At 38.5% G+C, this 16472-nt stretch overlaps 1 protein-coding gene across 3 annotated transcripts in view; it reads right to left on the reverse strand.

Annotated features, from left to right (window-relative positions):
* Positions 1 to 206: 206 nt before the first annotated feature.
* Positions 207 to 16472, reverse strand: part of ASZ1 (ankyrin repeat, SAM and basic leucine zipper domain containing 1) — a 36794-nt gene continuing 20528 nt past the window's right edge. For all 3 annotated transcript variants that reach the window (XM_063396733.1, XM_063396734.1, XM_063396737.1), the window contains 6 exons: positions 13658 to 13733; positions 13244 to 13300; positions 8298 to 8410; positions 3070 to 3175; positions 2543 to 2656; positions 207 to 738 (listed from right to left, as the gene is read on the reverse strand). In XM_063396733.1, coding sequence (XP_063252803.1) covers positions 586 to 738; positions 2543 to 2656; positions 3070 to 3175; positions 8298 to 8410; positions 13244 to 13300; positions 13658 to 13733 — 619 coding nt within the window. In that variant the 3' untranslated portion in view covers positions 207 to 585. The remainder of the gene's footprint in view (positions 739 to 2542; positions 2657 to 3069; positions 3176 to 8297; positions 8411 to 13243; positions 13301 to 13657; positions 13734 to 16472) is intronic.

Here is a 16472-nt window from a genome sequence, read left to right on the forward strand (position 1 = left end):
TGCTCTGCCTTCTACGTCATCTGCATTCTTATAGCAAAGGACTACTACAATCCTTTTAATAGATGTGATGAAACTCTTAATAGAGGTGAGTATCCTTAAGGAAGCAGATTTCAGGCATAATTTAAGTATCATAGTTTTTACATAATATGTAACAAGATCTCCACATTTCTCTTGACTGTGAAAATAAAAAAAACCCCACATGCATCTCTCCGCAAGAAGATCTTTATCAACATAAAACTGAGTGTTACTTAAAATATTTTAAACCCTCCCAACCCCCAAAACACATCTGCATTATAATTTTAAATACAAACATGTGACATAAAACCAGAATTTGCTCATATTCACCTTTGAACAGGTAAAAGTAAAAAACCAAAACTAATAATTAGTAAGCAATAATTACAGTTTTATGCCAAAAAAAGTAGCTTTGATAAGATTTTAGACTTACATTCTATACCAATAATTAATTTCAAAATAAAAACCTAAGATACTCTTAAGTAACAGTTTTCATTTTTAATAACTTTATTTTTAGATCAAAGTGCATACTAGATACAAATACTACAGATATGATGAGAAACACCTCTAAACTTAAATTCGGGTCTTCTTCGCCACTAATTTAATTACAAGTAAGAAAAAACCAAATCCAAGGAATGTTACCACTCCCATTTTTACTAATCTTTTTTCCAAGGTGGCTGTTTTTCCTGGAAGTTTCACTTGGTTAGGTTTATTCTTCTCTTCATACTGAGACAGATGTTAAATCCATGTAAAAAGTGGAAAAAAAGAAAAAAGTTAGTGTGAAAGCTTCTTAAGTAGATTATAAAGTACCCAGTCCTAAGAATCTGCATGCATCTAGGATTGATATTACTTCTTTCTGTCCCTGTCCTACTTACTTGGAAACAAATATGTGTAAATGTTAATCTTTTCTGATGTTCAATCATGCTGTAGCATATATTAGAAAAATAAACTGTTCATTTACAAACTTAATTACTCAGGAGTAAAACATTGCTATTATTAGATGCTACAAAAATCTACTAACAAAACAATTGAACTCCTACTGTCAAATGTTTTAACTAGAACTTCTGCCATTTAATTACTAAAAAACCTGTTTATTTAAAAAGGAAGTTAAATATATAACAGATTAGGCTTTATTGAAATTGAAGGGAGAGTGGAAAGCACATTGCAAGTGCCTTCTCAAATACATATCAAACCTGAGTGGAGCCTTGTCATAAAGGACAGCAGGACTAGGTTCTGATTTCCTACCTTAGTTCACAATGCTTGGAAGGTCATCTCATTTACTGTAATTTCAAAAATTATATGCTACAGACATGGACTGCTGGCAAAGTCTTGTCATGACTAAGCTTAGCATGCAGTATTGAAGACTTCAAGGGAATTTATACAAACATTTTATGTAAGAGGTTTAACTGTTTCACTTAGATTCACACGTTCATAATGAATGTTTGGGTGCTCTACATTCAAAAGTGCTCCATCATAAATTAAGTAGCACAAAAATGTCTTGTATTAAGTATTCATAAATGAAATTCATAAAACATAACAGGTTTTTTTAAAAGAACGATTTGCATTTTTGAAGTAATTAGAAGGCTGTTTCACACAGGATACAAAGATACCATGCTTTGCCTTGGCAGCTATAAAACCTTATGTACAGATAAAGTCAAGTGGCACCAAACCTGAAACCCTCCCTACCAGCCCTTGTAACTGGCATGCATGTACAGGAGGCAAATATATACACATCTGATGATTGCATATGCAAAAACAGGAATAAATAGCTAATAAGTTCTTTGCGACAGTCTCTACCTCTTAATATATTTGGTGCTAAGTGATTTATTGGGAGAAGGCTGTTATATTACATTAAATTTACTTAACTACAGGAAATTGCATTAGTAGCATTATACTCAAAGTCTGAGTTCCACATGGCTTCGTTCAGCAACAGATTCCTTTCTGACACTGATGCTCCATTTACCCTACCCCAGCGCCGTTCATTTTACCAGCCTATTACTTAAAATGACCCCATCTGACAAGAGAGTGTCACTGTGTTGGTTTGAGAATGACTGATGTGGTGCTAACATCTAGCCTTGACCTATCCCACCCTCTTCTTTTGTCACTCTGCAGAGTTATCTGGGATGCCTCCCATTCAATCCATAAAACCCTAGTATCTTCCTTGTGAGTCAATAATTCCAAACAAAAGATTCCTTAATTAAAAAGAGTGTAAGTATTCAGCATGGCATCTATGGCACAGTGGTTGCCCAAGAACACAGGGATATGTTCCAATTAATTCTTTCATGCAAAAAGAAGAAGGTAGATTGTGCTTTCTTTTGGAAGAGGAATGGACTGTCATGGAATATTAGAGATTATTTCTCATTCTGTCCGTGAAAAAGTGGAGGGGGGAGAGATCGATGCAATGTCCAAGCTAAGGCTAAACAGCCTTTGACAGATCAAGGCATGAAACATTTCCCTGATGGATGTCACATTTGACGTTGCATCAGAAACTTGTACACCGTATTTAACAGCCTCACTCACACACACCCACCTCCACCACGAGGTCCTTCAGCTTGCCAACTTCTTCTCCCAACTCTTTAACACTGCAAATCACATCTTTGCAGGCTTCAATATAACATTTGGTCGGTGCCCAGTGCAGTACCATCTGTTAATAATTAGTTATTTGCCATAATTACATAATTGCAGATTATAATTTAATATTCTACAGTTAATGTATCACAACAGACAGTGCCAGAAAAGGTTTATAACTCCATTTATGCTGGGTTTTAATTGTATGATTTATGCACAACAAGCTACTACTCCTAGCAGCCTTTGTTGAAAACTTTTGTCACCTTAACTCTCCTACCAGTAGAAACATGAAGAAACAAATCTATCTCCTCTAGTTGTGTGCCCTAACTCCTTGAAATAAATTATTTTTAAGAAGTGTCCTTTAGAGAAAGAGCATCAGACAGCTTTATATAACTATATAATAACCAAGAGGGTTGATGAATATTCATCGTTTTTATTTTATAAGGTGGAATAATGCACTCTAAATCAATCTTCTGTATGGTTCAATACCTTGTGAGAATTTTTGTGGAAATGGTTATTCACGGTCTGCACAGGAATGATCAGCTTACTGCACTCTTTATTCAACTTCTGAAGAAACTTGAGCAATTCATCTTGACTAGAAAAATAAAATGATATTTTGTTATTTGTCAAATGCTGCAACTTTTTGCCAACACTGGCTAGTGGGTTAGACATGCACTTTCATAACATACAAAAAACCCAGTATCATTTTAAAAGTGAGCAGGTAAAGATATTTAACATCTTAGCAAGTTGGTTTTTTCTTCCCTTGTTTGTTCCATCCCCTCCCTCCCCTGCTTTATTTTGGAAGGACAATAACCGGCAGCCTACATTTTTGAGGTGGATGTGAGGGAAAAAGTCTGGTTGCTACTTTGGACCTAGGACAGAAATGACTAGGTTTAGGATCATTTAGTCTCCAATAGAGTTGAAGAAAATAAGAATTCAGTAACATTGGCGTGGCCCCTGGATCTGGAAACATATACCTCAGAGCCTAAAATATCTGATGGTACCTATTTTGAAGAAAATTTGTATTTGGTGCTCAAATACAAGCTGGAAAATAACTCTTAAAATTTGATTGACATGTCTCCAAAAAGTGGAGAGAAGGACAGAAAAATTTAACAGAATATTTTCAGCTTTAAGTTTCTAGAGCTTCCACATGAGACTGACTCAACTTCGCTGGAATATCAGAGAATTTTAGCCATAAGTCATGGTGCTGGCCAGAAATTTTTTGCCTTCACCTGGAAGACAGAAAGAAGGCAAGGAAGAAGATCATCCAATTGTTTTTACTGAGTGAGCTCTCAAACCCTGAAACTCCTGAGAAGTGTCTGGATCTCCAGTAGGAAAGTTTCTGTTAACTCTAAGCTATTTAGGTTTATAACTCTTTATAACGAGACAATTACTAGTTCCTACTGAACGTCCCATTCTGAAGTTCAGAATAAACTGAAGATCTGAATAAACTAATTCAGACTCCAACATTCCTCCATTCCCTAGGCAATCTGCTATTAAACCTCAATGCAACATACTCACACCATTCGCTTCCTGCTTCTGAGGACAAAAAGGTACCCACGAAATTTGTGAAACACCTAAACTAAGCTACATGCCAATGCAGTACAAGTATCTAAATGGAGATGGAATTTAGGCCACAGAGTGTCATGGAGTGCTTTCCTTCAACTTTGGGCACAGGATCATTAGTGAGTAAAATTTCTGCCACTGCTCAAGACATCTGTGATTTGCAATAGTGCTGAACTGTTAAGACTTTAACGTTTAAAACAGAAATATATAGAAGCATTGATAGGTATGCTGGAGATTTAAAACCAATACTGCACATGGTTTTCATGAGGATGGGTAAGTATAAAAACATATTAGTTTGTTTTTATAAAATAAACTATTGCTTGTTTCAGAATAATGTCATTGAACTGAGTATTTCAGGTAAAGAATCTCAACACTAAACATCTGCAGACAGTCTGAAAGCTTCTCCCACATTACTATAGTCGAGACATAACCACAAATATTTTCTTCTCTTAGATAACTTTTTAGCTGGCTGGGATCAGTTATAGCACCTTTTCTGTTTCATCACAAAGGAAATTACTTTTTGGAATTCTGGAAGGATTCTTGGCATGTATAAAGTATGTCATCGGCTTGAATTAGGGAGGGGAAAAAAAGAAAAACATTTATTCTATCATACTACTTCACTACACCACAGTTCTTAAAAAAGTCCCCATTTTCATAGAATTTTATACCTGTTGCAGTGACACGTTCTTATATTTAGAAATGGAAATAATGTTTTCAAAAAATTATCACTTTAAAAAAGAATTAATGGCTGTCAAAACATCAGTGGCTAAACTGTGCTAGACACTCGGTAAGTTTATAATTAATCAGTTCAAGATTTTCTACATGTTAGTTTTTCTATGACTTAATGACTGATTCTCCTTCTCTCAGAATGACTTTGAACAAGTGACAAGTAAAATCTTTATATAACAGCATGTAAACATAGCCCAAGATTTTAGTCTAAAGGTCAGATGCCTAGAATGCATGTCAGGCAATTTTCTAGAAAACTATGCAGTGCTTGCCATAACTGAAGTGCTGTCATATTTTGCGTACATTGATCTTTAATCAATCCATTATTTTCTGGTTTTGAGAACTACATATGATCTAAACCCACACTAGACAAGGAATAAGATATGTCACCAGTGTGTGAAACTGCACCAGATACCATGTGCCTATTTCATTGTATTTGGCCACACACAGTGAATGGGTAATTTCTGGTATTTCTCTACTTACTCCCTCTGTTCAAATGTTTAAGCTGCTGTGCCTGAATGTATGCACTAAACACTACTGTGGAACAATCTGGAAAAAGCATACATTTTAACATAAAAACGCATAAAGCTTGAACTGGGCAAAGTCCCCTTAAACTGTAGCTAATTTTTGCTTGCTGAATAGTCAGCATCATTTCCAAAGGCACCTAACAGATTCCTTGTCTGCAACCTCAGCCTAGCAGCAAAGTCTCTATTTTAATACAAATGGCTCAGATGCTGTGAAAGCATTTATGGTGTATCCATATCATACTGGTTTATATCCTCTTGAATGCTGAAGTTTAGTTCTTCAGTACTGCAGCATACAACATGTCAAACTATATCGTTGTTTTGATGGAGAATTACAGAGTTATAGAATAGTCTGGGTTCAAAGACACCTTACAGATCATTTAGTTCCAATCTCTCTGCCATGGATAGGGACACCTTTCACCAGATTGCTGAAAGTCCCATCCAACTTGGCCTTGAACACTTCCAGGAATGGGACATCCAGAGCTTTTCTGGGCAACTTATCCTAATATCTCATCACCTTCACAGTGGAAAATTTCTTTCATACATCTCATCTAAACCAGCCCTCCATCAATTTGAAGCCATTCCCCCTGTCTTATCACTACATGCCCTTATACTTCTCTAGCTCTCTGGTAGGCCCCTTTCAGGGTTCTCTAAGGTCTCCCCCCAGCCCTCTCTCCTCCAGGCTGAACACCCTCAAGTCTCTCAGCCTTTCTTCACAGGACCAGTGCTCCAGTCCTCTTGGTGATCTTTGTGACCTCCTCTGAACTCCCTCCAGGCTGATGTCCTTCTTATGCTGGGGGTCCTGGAGCTGATGCAGCATCCAGATGGAGTGTCACGTGAGCAGAGTAGACAGGGAGAATTCCCTCTCAACCTGCTGGCCACTCCTCTTTTGAGATGCAGCCCAGGATACAACTGGCCTTCTGAGCTGCAAGTGCACATTTGTTGGGTCATGTTGAGCTTCTTCCAAGAGTTGAATTTGATGATCCTTGAGGGTCCCTTCCAACTGAGGATATTCTGTGTTTCTGATTCTCATCAGCTAACACCCTCAAGTCCATCTCCTCAGGTCTGCTCTCAATCCATTCATTCTCTGTCCAGCCTGTACCTGGGCTTGGGCTTGCCCTGACCCAGCACACTGTACATGGCCTTGCTGAACTTCATGCACCCACCACTCAAGCCTGTCCAGGCCTGCCGGGATGGTATCCCTTCCCTCCAACACACCACACAGCTCAAGAGTCACTGAGGGTGTACTCAATCCCAGTCTCCATGTCTCCAGCAGAGATGTTACACAGCACCAGTCCCAACACCAAACCCCTGAGGAATTTCATTTATTACTAGTCTTCATCTGGACATTGAGCTGTTGCCCTCAACTTTTGGCCAGTGTGAATATGCAGCCAATTCCTTATCTCTGAGTGATCTCTGAATGAAATCTCATAGATGAGGAGAAACATCAAAGTCCTCTATCAGGACATGAACTCTCTGCTCTTCCAGCCCATCGCAGTCTTTCAAGAGTTTCCTCAAATGCCTTGCATGTCCTCCCAAGTCCAACAGATCAAACTGCATTATGCTGCAAAAACGTTCCTCAAGTAGGCCACAAAGTCTCCTTCTCATAAACACAGTAATGGATAAAGGTACCAGCACAGCACCAGCACTGGGAGCAATCAGTGTATGAATGATTGGTTGGGAGTGGAATACATACTGGACAGACTCATGGAACTGGGACTCTAAAGACAACACTATGGCAGGATCACACCATGACATCACTGCTGTCATTGTGTCAGTACAACTCAGCCGCCTCCAAAGCATGGAGACATGTACAGAGTGAATTTGAATCCAAGCATATTCCTGGGGCCAGTGAACAACATTACTAACAGGGGCTTAGCCTTCCAGCATTGAAGCAGTACAGACAGATTTCCCCTGTATTTTGGAGAGGGAAGGGATATGTATCCATGAGAGTACCAGCACAGTTCTCTGAACCCCTTACTACCCAATCATTTTTAGCAGCTATACTTCTATAAGTTTGGGAACTAAGAAGAGGAAACATATGAGCATGGAGTTTAAATTGAAGTCTAGATATGTCTTCCAGAAAAAAAAATGTACTTACATACAAAGGATAAGAGATTTGAGAAGTCTTAAGGTTCCTTTATACTTACTTCACTTTTCATTTTGTGCTGGATGTAGACTGCTCTAGCAGTGCTTAGGGAACTTACTAAGTTTAATAAGGTTGCTGAGGAATGTACCTCTCAGCTTAGGCCTGGCTTCCATGGTACTGCACAAGACTATACTAAAAGTATGAGAGGTATTGCAGAGCTGATGCCTTAATGCTATAATGGGAAAAAAAATCAAGTTGGAATGGGAGTCTGAATGAGTAACACTTTCATTAAAAAAATTCCTTATTAACCTACTGATACATATAATCTATGATAAGGAAAATAGCTTCTAAACTGTTTAATTAGTAAGAATAAAAGATGAGATATTTTAGACACCAGTTAAAACTACTTCCAGTGGAAAAGAAAAACAATGAAAAAATCTGGAATCTAAACAGAAGTAGCATTTATGATTTAAGATACACACGTACAAGGTATTATTTTACGAGTTGAAAATTAAAGGCCTATGCAGAAGTTATATGCATCTCTCCCTCCCACACTTTTTTCGTTGCATCTTACAACCAGACAGATTTGACTGGAAGACTAACAGAGCCTACCTTGCCTATGCTCCCAACTGTCCATGTGCAAAACACACCCACCACCAGCTCTCATAATCCACTAACTTGCACATTCTCGTGAATGTTATGCATGAAGGGATAAGGTATGAGACAATTTTACCTCTGAGCCATAGAAAATAACATGGTCACGTTAAATAATTAATATTTCACTTCCATTTTCTTAGATATACCATTAATACCTCAATTCCAGCTTCATGATTTCAGAGACGTCTTCAAACTTTTTTTCTTCCACTTGCAGATCATTAATAGCATCTAGGAGTTTCTGTTGATCTCCAGGATTTGTAATGCCAATCTAAATTTAAAGAGTAATTCCAAATATGATTTACTTTTAAACTTACTAGACATAACAGTACAGTAACACATTTCACTAGCTTCCAGGTATTAAGATTTGAAAGCTCTTTTTAGGTTATTGTAACCAGCTACAATGTATGTAAGTGAGAAAGGAAAAAATAAAACCACAGAAAATATTCAATATTCAATAACAAAATGACAAGAAATGACGAACTGCCAAACTGAAACTACACAGGATACTCAGAAAATCTGTTTAGGGTTTATTGAAAAAATAATAGCAGTTTGCCTAAGCACCCCTGTCTTGTTAGGATATTAGGCTTCCATTTAGGAATGATCTGAGTCATCTCTGACAGCAAAATAACGAATCATCATGATGGTGATACAGCATTAACTAAGAGTGGAAATTATCAAATCAGCATCAAATAGAGAATTTTACAGGAAGACCTATTTTTTAACTGAAGGAAAACACAGAAGATATATACTATGTAACAGATTCTCCAAGTGATGCCTGGAAAAGAAAACACTGGCACCTGTAATATCCCCATCAAGTATCTCATATTAAATTTTAAGTCATATTTAAATCCTAGGCTGAGAGTTTTCTTGCAGAACACTTAAAGAAAAAGAATAGTTCATTTGTTAAAAGGGAAATGCTTCTGTCACACATTCACTATTTCCCTTGCTCATCTGACAGGCTGCTCTGCAACACAGGACTTCTGGTGTTAGCAGCCCTAAGATGCTCCTCCAAACAAGTGAAAAACCTCTTGACTTTGCTCCTAAGGCACCAGCTGAGTACCTGACTCAACACTCAAAGGAGTAGACCACTCTGAGTGGCATTTGAGACTGCAAGGATCTCAGAGTCTCCAAACCTAGACTACATGGGACCCCCACTGATATTCTGTAGACTGAAGTTACCTTCTGCAACCTCAGAAATCTGGAAGAATTTAAGTATTTGCAGACTCCCAGACTTCTGTCAGAAAGAATTTTGAATGAACAGCTGATAACCCACATCAGATCACATTCCAGGGAAGAGATTGTGCCTAGGGAAGCTCTTGCTTTTTGCTGAGACCCAGTGTTCTGACACTCATTGTTCATTGTGACTGCATACAACTGTCCTCCAGGTTCTCCACCCATTAGATGTAACAAATAACTATGGGCTCACAAGTGTACCTTTAAACATTTCAAAACCATGTCAAGTTTATAGACAAGTTTTTCAGTAATGAAAAATCCCAACAAGATTAATTGGGAATTTAACTACAGGTGCCAAGAACTTTTTAGTTTCTAATAGGTTTCCATGGGTCCCTGAATAAATTGTACTGAAGTCTTTTTAGCAAATATCACTAGCCGCCTTAAGATAGAAAGAGCTGAATTTCCTATAAGTAATCTGCTTCACTTGTGTTGAGCTGTAAGTTTGCTCAATTCATTAGTTCTCAGGTTGGCCTTGTGGAGCCCTATTTGGTATGAACTAATATTTTCTTAAGGCTTACAAAGCTTTACAGCAGTCATTTTATCATGAATAAGAAAGCAGATTTCTAGAATAGCAGTTATTCCTGAGGAATTTATCTCGCTTAAAGTAGGAACTATTGTGCAGACTGCCTTTGCTTTTGACTCCACTTTTTCATTCCTGAAACCAGCAATTCAGGATGCAGCTTTCTGACTAGCATATCAGGAAGATGTACTTTGTTACCTAGAAATAAAATATCATTTTGTTCTTCTGCAAATGGATCACTGAGCACCACAACATCTTAAAAATATGTGCCAGGAGGAAAACAATGTGATAAATGTCACCACAGACAAAGGCTTCTACCGCTTTAGAGGTAAAAGGTGCAGAACTTAGAGAGAGAAGGTTGATAGATCAGTCCAAACCACTCACCAATTTCTAGACCACCTCTGCAAGAACATGAAGTGACCCAGAATCTGACTGTCATGCAATAAGGAAAGCTTGGAACAACCACAGTGCAATAAGCCCTTTTTGATGGATAAGGGAATTTTTAAGTTGGTTTTGGTTCACTTGTGCTCTGCAGTCCTAATTATGCAAGTATTATTGTGAAGTGGCCATATTTAAGAATGTGCAAGTGCTGTACAATGATTTGCCTGTATCTGTAACAGACTGCATGCACTCTCAATTTTAGCTGGATCAACTCTAAGAACATCTATTTTATATTTACTTAAATACACACAAAGCAGCCCCTCAAAATCCAAGCCCGAAGTTCACTCCAGCATGGATGTGACAAGAGGTGAATAAGATTGCCTCAACCCATGAAAGATGATATACTGCACAGATAAAACCAGTGAAGCCATGCACAAACTCCTACATCAATGTCACTTTGCCCAAGTAACCACTAATTTTAATAACCTGACACATTTCTGTCAAATATGAAATGCTTTTTTCAGGGAGTGGGGGCAGAGGAATGAGTCCTGAAACTGATATAGAAGTACATAGACCAGATAACTATCCAATTATGTAGTAAAGTTCTGAATTGTATTTTGAATTTTGATGTGTCAACTTTTCATTGTACATTCTCAAATCCAAAACAAGATGCCAATCTAAACTAAATAAAATATAAGAAAGAAACCTTTTTAGTCCTAAATGCATCCAGAAGTAAAATTACTTCTGTTGCTATCTTATGAGAAAAATGCTTAAAACAAAATAAAAAATGTGAGTGTTGTAAGTAGTGCAGACAAAAACCTACAAATGTTGAATAGACATGTCCCAGTATATTGAACACACTTTTTCCAGAATGGAACTCTTAATAAGCTTAAGGAATGCAAGGATTTCAGCTTGAAAGACTCATTGTTTAGGCTCTGTTGCAGAATACAGATAAAGATATTTACAGAGAAAATATCTTCCTATATTGTTTGGTGGAGGAAAGCATATCAGGTTAATGACAGGATTTCTCCCCAGTTCTCTAGATACAAAGCAGCTTGGTTCAGAGGCATCCATCAGGGGTCATCATTAATCTTTGCAGTAATAAGATCCAGGCTCTTTAAAACAGCTGGCTGTTAGCTGAAAGTCTGCTATCACAGTAAAAACTTTGAACTCTGAAGTTACAAGGAAACAGATTAGATTTGTTCTATCAGCAGCGTGGGGAGACACCGTTAGCAGAGCTCTACAACTAGACTACATAAAGAATTTAGGATAACTTATGAAGTGCTAATAAGCTAGGAGTGTTATGCCATTTTTTAACTTCTCAACTGAAGACTCACTAATTAATTTATATCCACGTACAAAGCATGACTTATTTTTCAGGAACTGTTTCCTGCTGTTGCACAGTTAACAGACAAAGCAATTAAATTCCTACAGATATTATCTTCCTGTGAAGCAGCTGATGCATGTAGTTATTTAAGTTTGTTCAAAGCTTTGTTTGCTTTTATAACAGTGAGCCTCAAACAATTTACAACACTGAAACAGAAGCTACAATTTTGGGTGAAATTACACCTCTTTGGAGGGGGAATCATAAAGCTTAGCCATTCCCCAAATTCCATGATTCTCCTATTTCCCCAGTGTTTCCTGGACAAAAACAAGCAATAACTACAATACCAAGGCAAGTGATCAATATGATCATACATTCAGACAGATTTACAGTTTAATGTAATCATGTCCAATACAGCAGCTCACACAGTAATGAGAAGAAATCCACAAGAGTCTCCTTAAAGGACAAAACTGCTATCAATAGGGGCTTTAGAGTTCTAAAAATCCCAGGACACCAAAATGCTGTCCAGTGATCCTGAGGCCTCAGAAAAGCAGTAACATCAAAATACACTGACATGTCTTATAATATTCTGCCCTAGATAACTCTTCAAAATCTCTCTATTGACAAAGTTTCCTATATGAACATCCCCTGAGAACGCAGAATTCCTTGTGAGTTCTGTCAGAAAAATTAACTACTCATTACAAGACAAAACATCAAGCAAAACAATCCTTGTTGACATTCACTCTAAAGGAATACAACACTGGATCCAGATGCCAGAACATACACCTCCTTAGTTCCAGGATCAGGAGAAAAAAGCTGACACCAAGGACATGGCTAGCTCCAGTAGCAGGGAGCAGCCTTCAAGTGGCTGTTTTTACGAGGTGTCTTTGGGATCCCAGAGCAGATTCCAAAGCTCCCCAGTACAGGGTGCTCAGAAGAGCACCGTATCCTGAAGTACTTACATTGTTCCAATGAGACTCCTATAATTGGATTTTATTATAGTCTGCTCCTCTAGGCACAGAAAGTCCTTCCCACAGGAAAAATTCCAGCAAAGAATAAAGAAAAGCAACCACTACATCTCATGTGAGAACTGAAGCCTTGTAATAAGGCATCATTTAGTCAAAACACCAGCCTCTGCAAACAGCAAAAGACCAACCTTCCCAGCTGAAATAAAATGTAAGAAACAAAATCATCTTTTTTCTCCCTTTTTTGGGTGGGGATAAGGTTTTACAAACCTGCATGGGATACGAGATTCTACAATTTAAGCAATTTTAATGTAAGAGAGCTCTTCTTTCTCCAAAAAAATTACCGCCTCACAAAGGAGGACCACATCTAAAGTAGTTAAGTATTATCTACTGCTAATCCTAGCACTGACTTGCCTTCAGAGAAATCACAATTCAAAACTAAAAATGGTAACAACTAGAATTTAAACTAAAACTACTTCTTGCTCACCCCTGATCACTCACTGATCTGTGAAATTACATACTTCAGAAAAAGCCTGTCTATATTCACATTAAAATTCAGGAAGTTGCAAAAGATGCTGAAAGAATTCTTTCAAGGTTAGACATATTATAATGAGAAGTTAAGACATTAAAAACACTTTAAAAAGAGGACAAAATTAAATTCTAAAGTAGTAAACTGACCTGTATGAAGTCATCTTTTTGCATGGTCAGAAGTTGTCTTAAAGCTATATCTTGTTCCTGTTAAAAAAAGAAGTTTCTGCCATCAAAAAGAATTTCAGAATAAAATAGTTTAAACTTGATTTTCTTCCCCGTTTTACTTCAGTTTTCAGGAACAAAATCAGGCTACAAAACATCATTATTGAAGCAATGAAAGATCTGTCCAGCTTAGAAACATCAAATGTTGTGACTAATGCACATAATCAAGAAATCCAATTTAGTCCATTGCAGTTAAACTTCCCATTTTATAAATAAATTTATGTGTAAGGAATTTATTTGAATTTATATATTAATGATAATATAACTTTTTTACTATCCAGTAGGTGCATTTTGCTTTCACAGATTACTTCACAGGCAGCAAATATACCACAAAATTACCTCAAATAATCTTCTAGTGTGTTCTAGACCAAGGCCATGTAAAAACACTTCCAGGTCATGATAAGTTGAATAGGAACTGTAAAAATAATTTATGAGATTGGAGTTAGAAACAGTGGAAATTAAAAAAAAAGAAAAAAAAAAAAAAAAACCACAAACAAAAACACCCATAACAAAATGTTACAGAAAAGCTCCCCAGACACAGCGCTTGGGAGGAACATGAAGTTGCACACAGCTGCTGATGACAGAAGTATCTTATAAGCATACAATTTAATCTATCAAAAATCTATAGATGTGTTTTCTGTCTAATGTGTCTGAAAAATGTGGAAGTGGGGTTAAGGAAGACAATTACATATTCTTATCAGATAACATTCATCTTAATTGGATGCAGTCCCCGACTGGTACCCTTCCTTCCAGTTAAGCCAAAAAAGGTTATCAAGAAAACAGGGACAATCTGTAATTAAAGACAGTGGAAATTAGTCCATCAAGAAGCTTGTCAGAAGATTACTGTTCAGAAGGTAGACTGAGGAGGTAGTTAACACTGAACTGTAGGTTCAGAGTTTAACATTTATAAACAAATATAAAATACCAATCTTGATTCCCTACTCTACCAAGGGATATAAAAGTATAAGAGATAAAATAACTAAACAGCTTTCAACAATCAGATGAACTGTAATGAAAAGAATTAAATGGAAGAGCAAATCCTACAAAATCCTGAAAGGACTACTACACCTGCTACAATGAATCTTTTGCCAAAATCCTGACACACTTTGCTCTGTCTTGTTGCAGGCCCTGAGATGAAGGTCTGCCTCCTCTTCCCCTCCAAGACTGAAGGAGCATCTTGAGTGCCATCACATGGCATGTACAGGGAATCGGGGTGAGCCAGCAGCGGTTTAGGAAAGATGGGTCCTGCTAGACCAACATGACCTCCTTTTCAGACAAGGTGACCCACCTAGCAGATGAGGGAAAGGTTGTGGATGTTGTCTATCTGGGCTTCAGTAAAGCCTTTAATACTGTCTTCCACAGCATTCTCCTGGAGAAGCTGGAAGCCCACTGGGTTAAAAACTGGCATGCCCAGGCCCAGAGAGTGCGGTGAATGAGTTACATCCAGCAGGCAGTCAGTCACTGGTGGTATTCCCCAGAGCTCCACGTTGGGGCTAGTCCTGTTTAATGGTTTATCAATGATCCAGATGAGGGAATCAAGGGTACCCTGAATGAATTCACACATGACACCCAGCAGGGTGAGAATGCTGATCTGCTGGAGGGTTACAAGGCTCTGCAGAGGTATCTGGACAGGCTGGATCACTGGGCCAAGGCCAATTGTACCAGGTTCAATAAGGCAAGTGTTGGGTGCTGCCCTTTGGTCATAATAACCCCATGCAGTGCTACAAGCTGGGGAGGAGTGTCTGGAAGGCAGCCCAGAAAAGGACCTTGAGGTGCTCATTGACAGCTGAATATGAGCCAGCATGTGCTCAGGTGGCCAAGAAGGCCAAAAGCATCCTGGCTTGGATCAGAAATTGTGGCCAGCATGACTAGGGAAGAGATTGTCCCCCTGCACTCAGCACTGGTGAGGCCACACCTCAAGTTGTGTGTCCAGTTCTGGGCCCCTCACTACAAGAAAGACATTGAGGGGCTGGAGCGTGTCCAAGAAGGGCAACAGAGGTGGTGAAGGGTCAGAGTGAGCTGCATGAGGAGCAGCTGAGGGAGCTCTGGTTCTTTAGCGTGGGGAAAAGGAGGCTCAGGGGAGACCTTATCACTGTACAACTGCTTGAAAGGAGGCTGTGGTCAGGTGGGGGTTGGCCTCTTCTCCCAGGCAACTGCCAAGAGGATGTGAGAGCTGACACAACGGAGGTTCAGGCAGGACATCAGGAGGAATTTCTTCACTGAAAGGGTCAAGCATTGGAACATGTTGCCCAGGGAGGTGGTTGAGTCACTATCCCAAGAAATGGACATGGTGCTTAGTATTAAGGTTGATTTGACATGGTAGTGTTCAGTCAAGGGCTGGCTTCGATGGAGGCCTTTTCCAACCTAAATGATTCTAAAAACACAATCAGGTGAGGCTTTGCCTGAAGTACTCTGTCTGAGACTACCTCACTGTGAACTGCTGTCCTGTGAACTGCCATCAGCCTAACACCACAAAACTAGAGCATTTCAAACCCAGCAGGACTGGCTGAGCAGGAGCAATCAGACCAATCAGAACAGACTACAGGCACTGCAAAGCTGTCTTTTTAAGACCTTCAGCTCAAGCTGAAGGCCACAAGCAGATGGTTTGTTGAGGACTTCTTAGCCAAGTTCTTGTACAAAATCCTATCAGCAATCTCTGAAGTTGCTGAAGCAGGTGCTGATTTCAAGCATAGGGCACCTTCAAGCTTCAGGGTCAGGAGCACACTGCCAAAACTTCCAGAGCTTAACTGGTGGTCATACTTAATTTTGACTCTCCAATTGATTCAGAAAAAAAAAAGGGCATAGCTCTTCTTGGTGGTAATGAAGCTGAAAGGCATTCCATGACAGCATCAAAAATTTAACATCAAATGAAGATAAGCACAGAACAAGAAGGATGCAACAGGGGAGCATACAAATTTAACAGAGCTGAAATGAACTGAAGTGACATTGGACCCTGGCTCTCCTATACTTTACACTAAATGAGAGGAAAGAAAATCCTGGGGCATGCTTTTTGTTTATACTGCCAAGGAACTCTGCAATCTTGAAAAACTGATACTACATTAATATACTTACTGTGGACTCCTCGTAGCACTCCAAACAAGACACGTTAGGTATCAGAACAACTTAATCATTGATATGAACAAATACAGTCTCT

The sequence above is a fragment of the Prinia subflava genome, chromosome 4 (genome assembly GCF_021018805.1).
Source record: "Prinia subflava isolate CZ2003 ecotype Zambia chromosome 4, Cam_Psub_1.2, whole genome shotgun sequence".
NCBI classification, from domain to species: domain Eukaryota; kingdom Metazoa; phylum Chordata; class Aves; order Passeriformes; family Cisticolidae; genus Prinia; species Prinia subflava.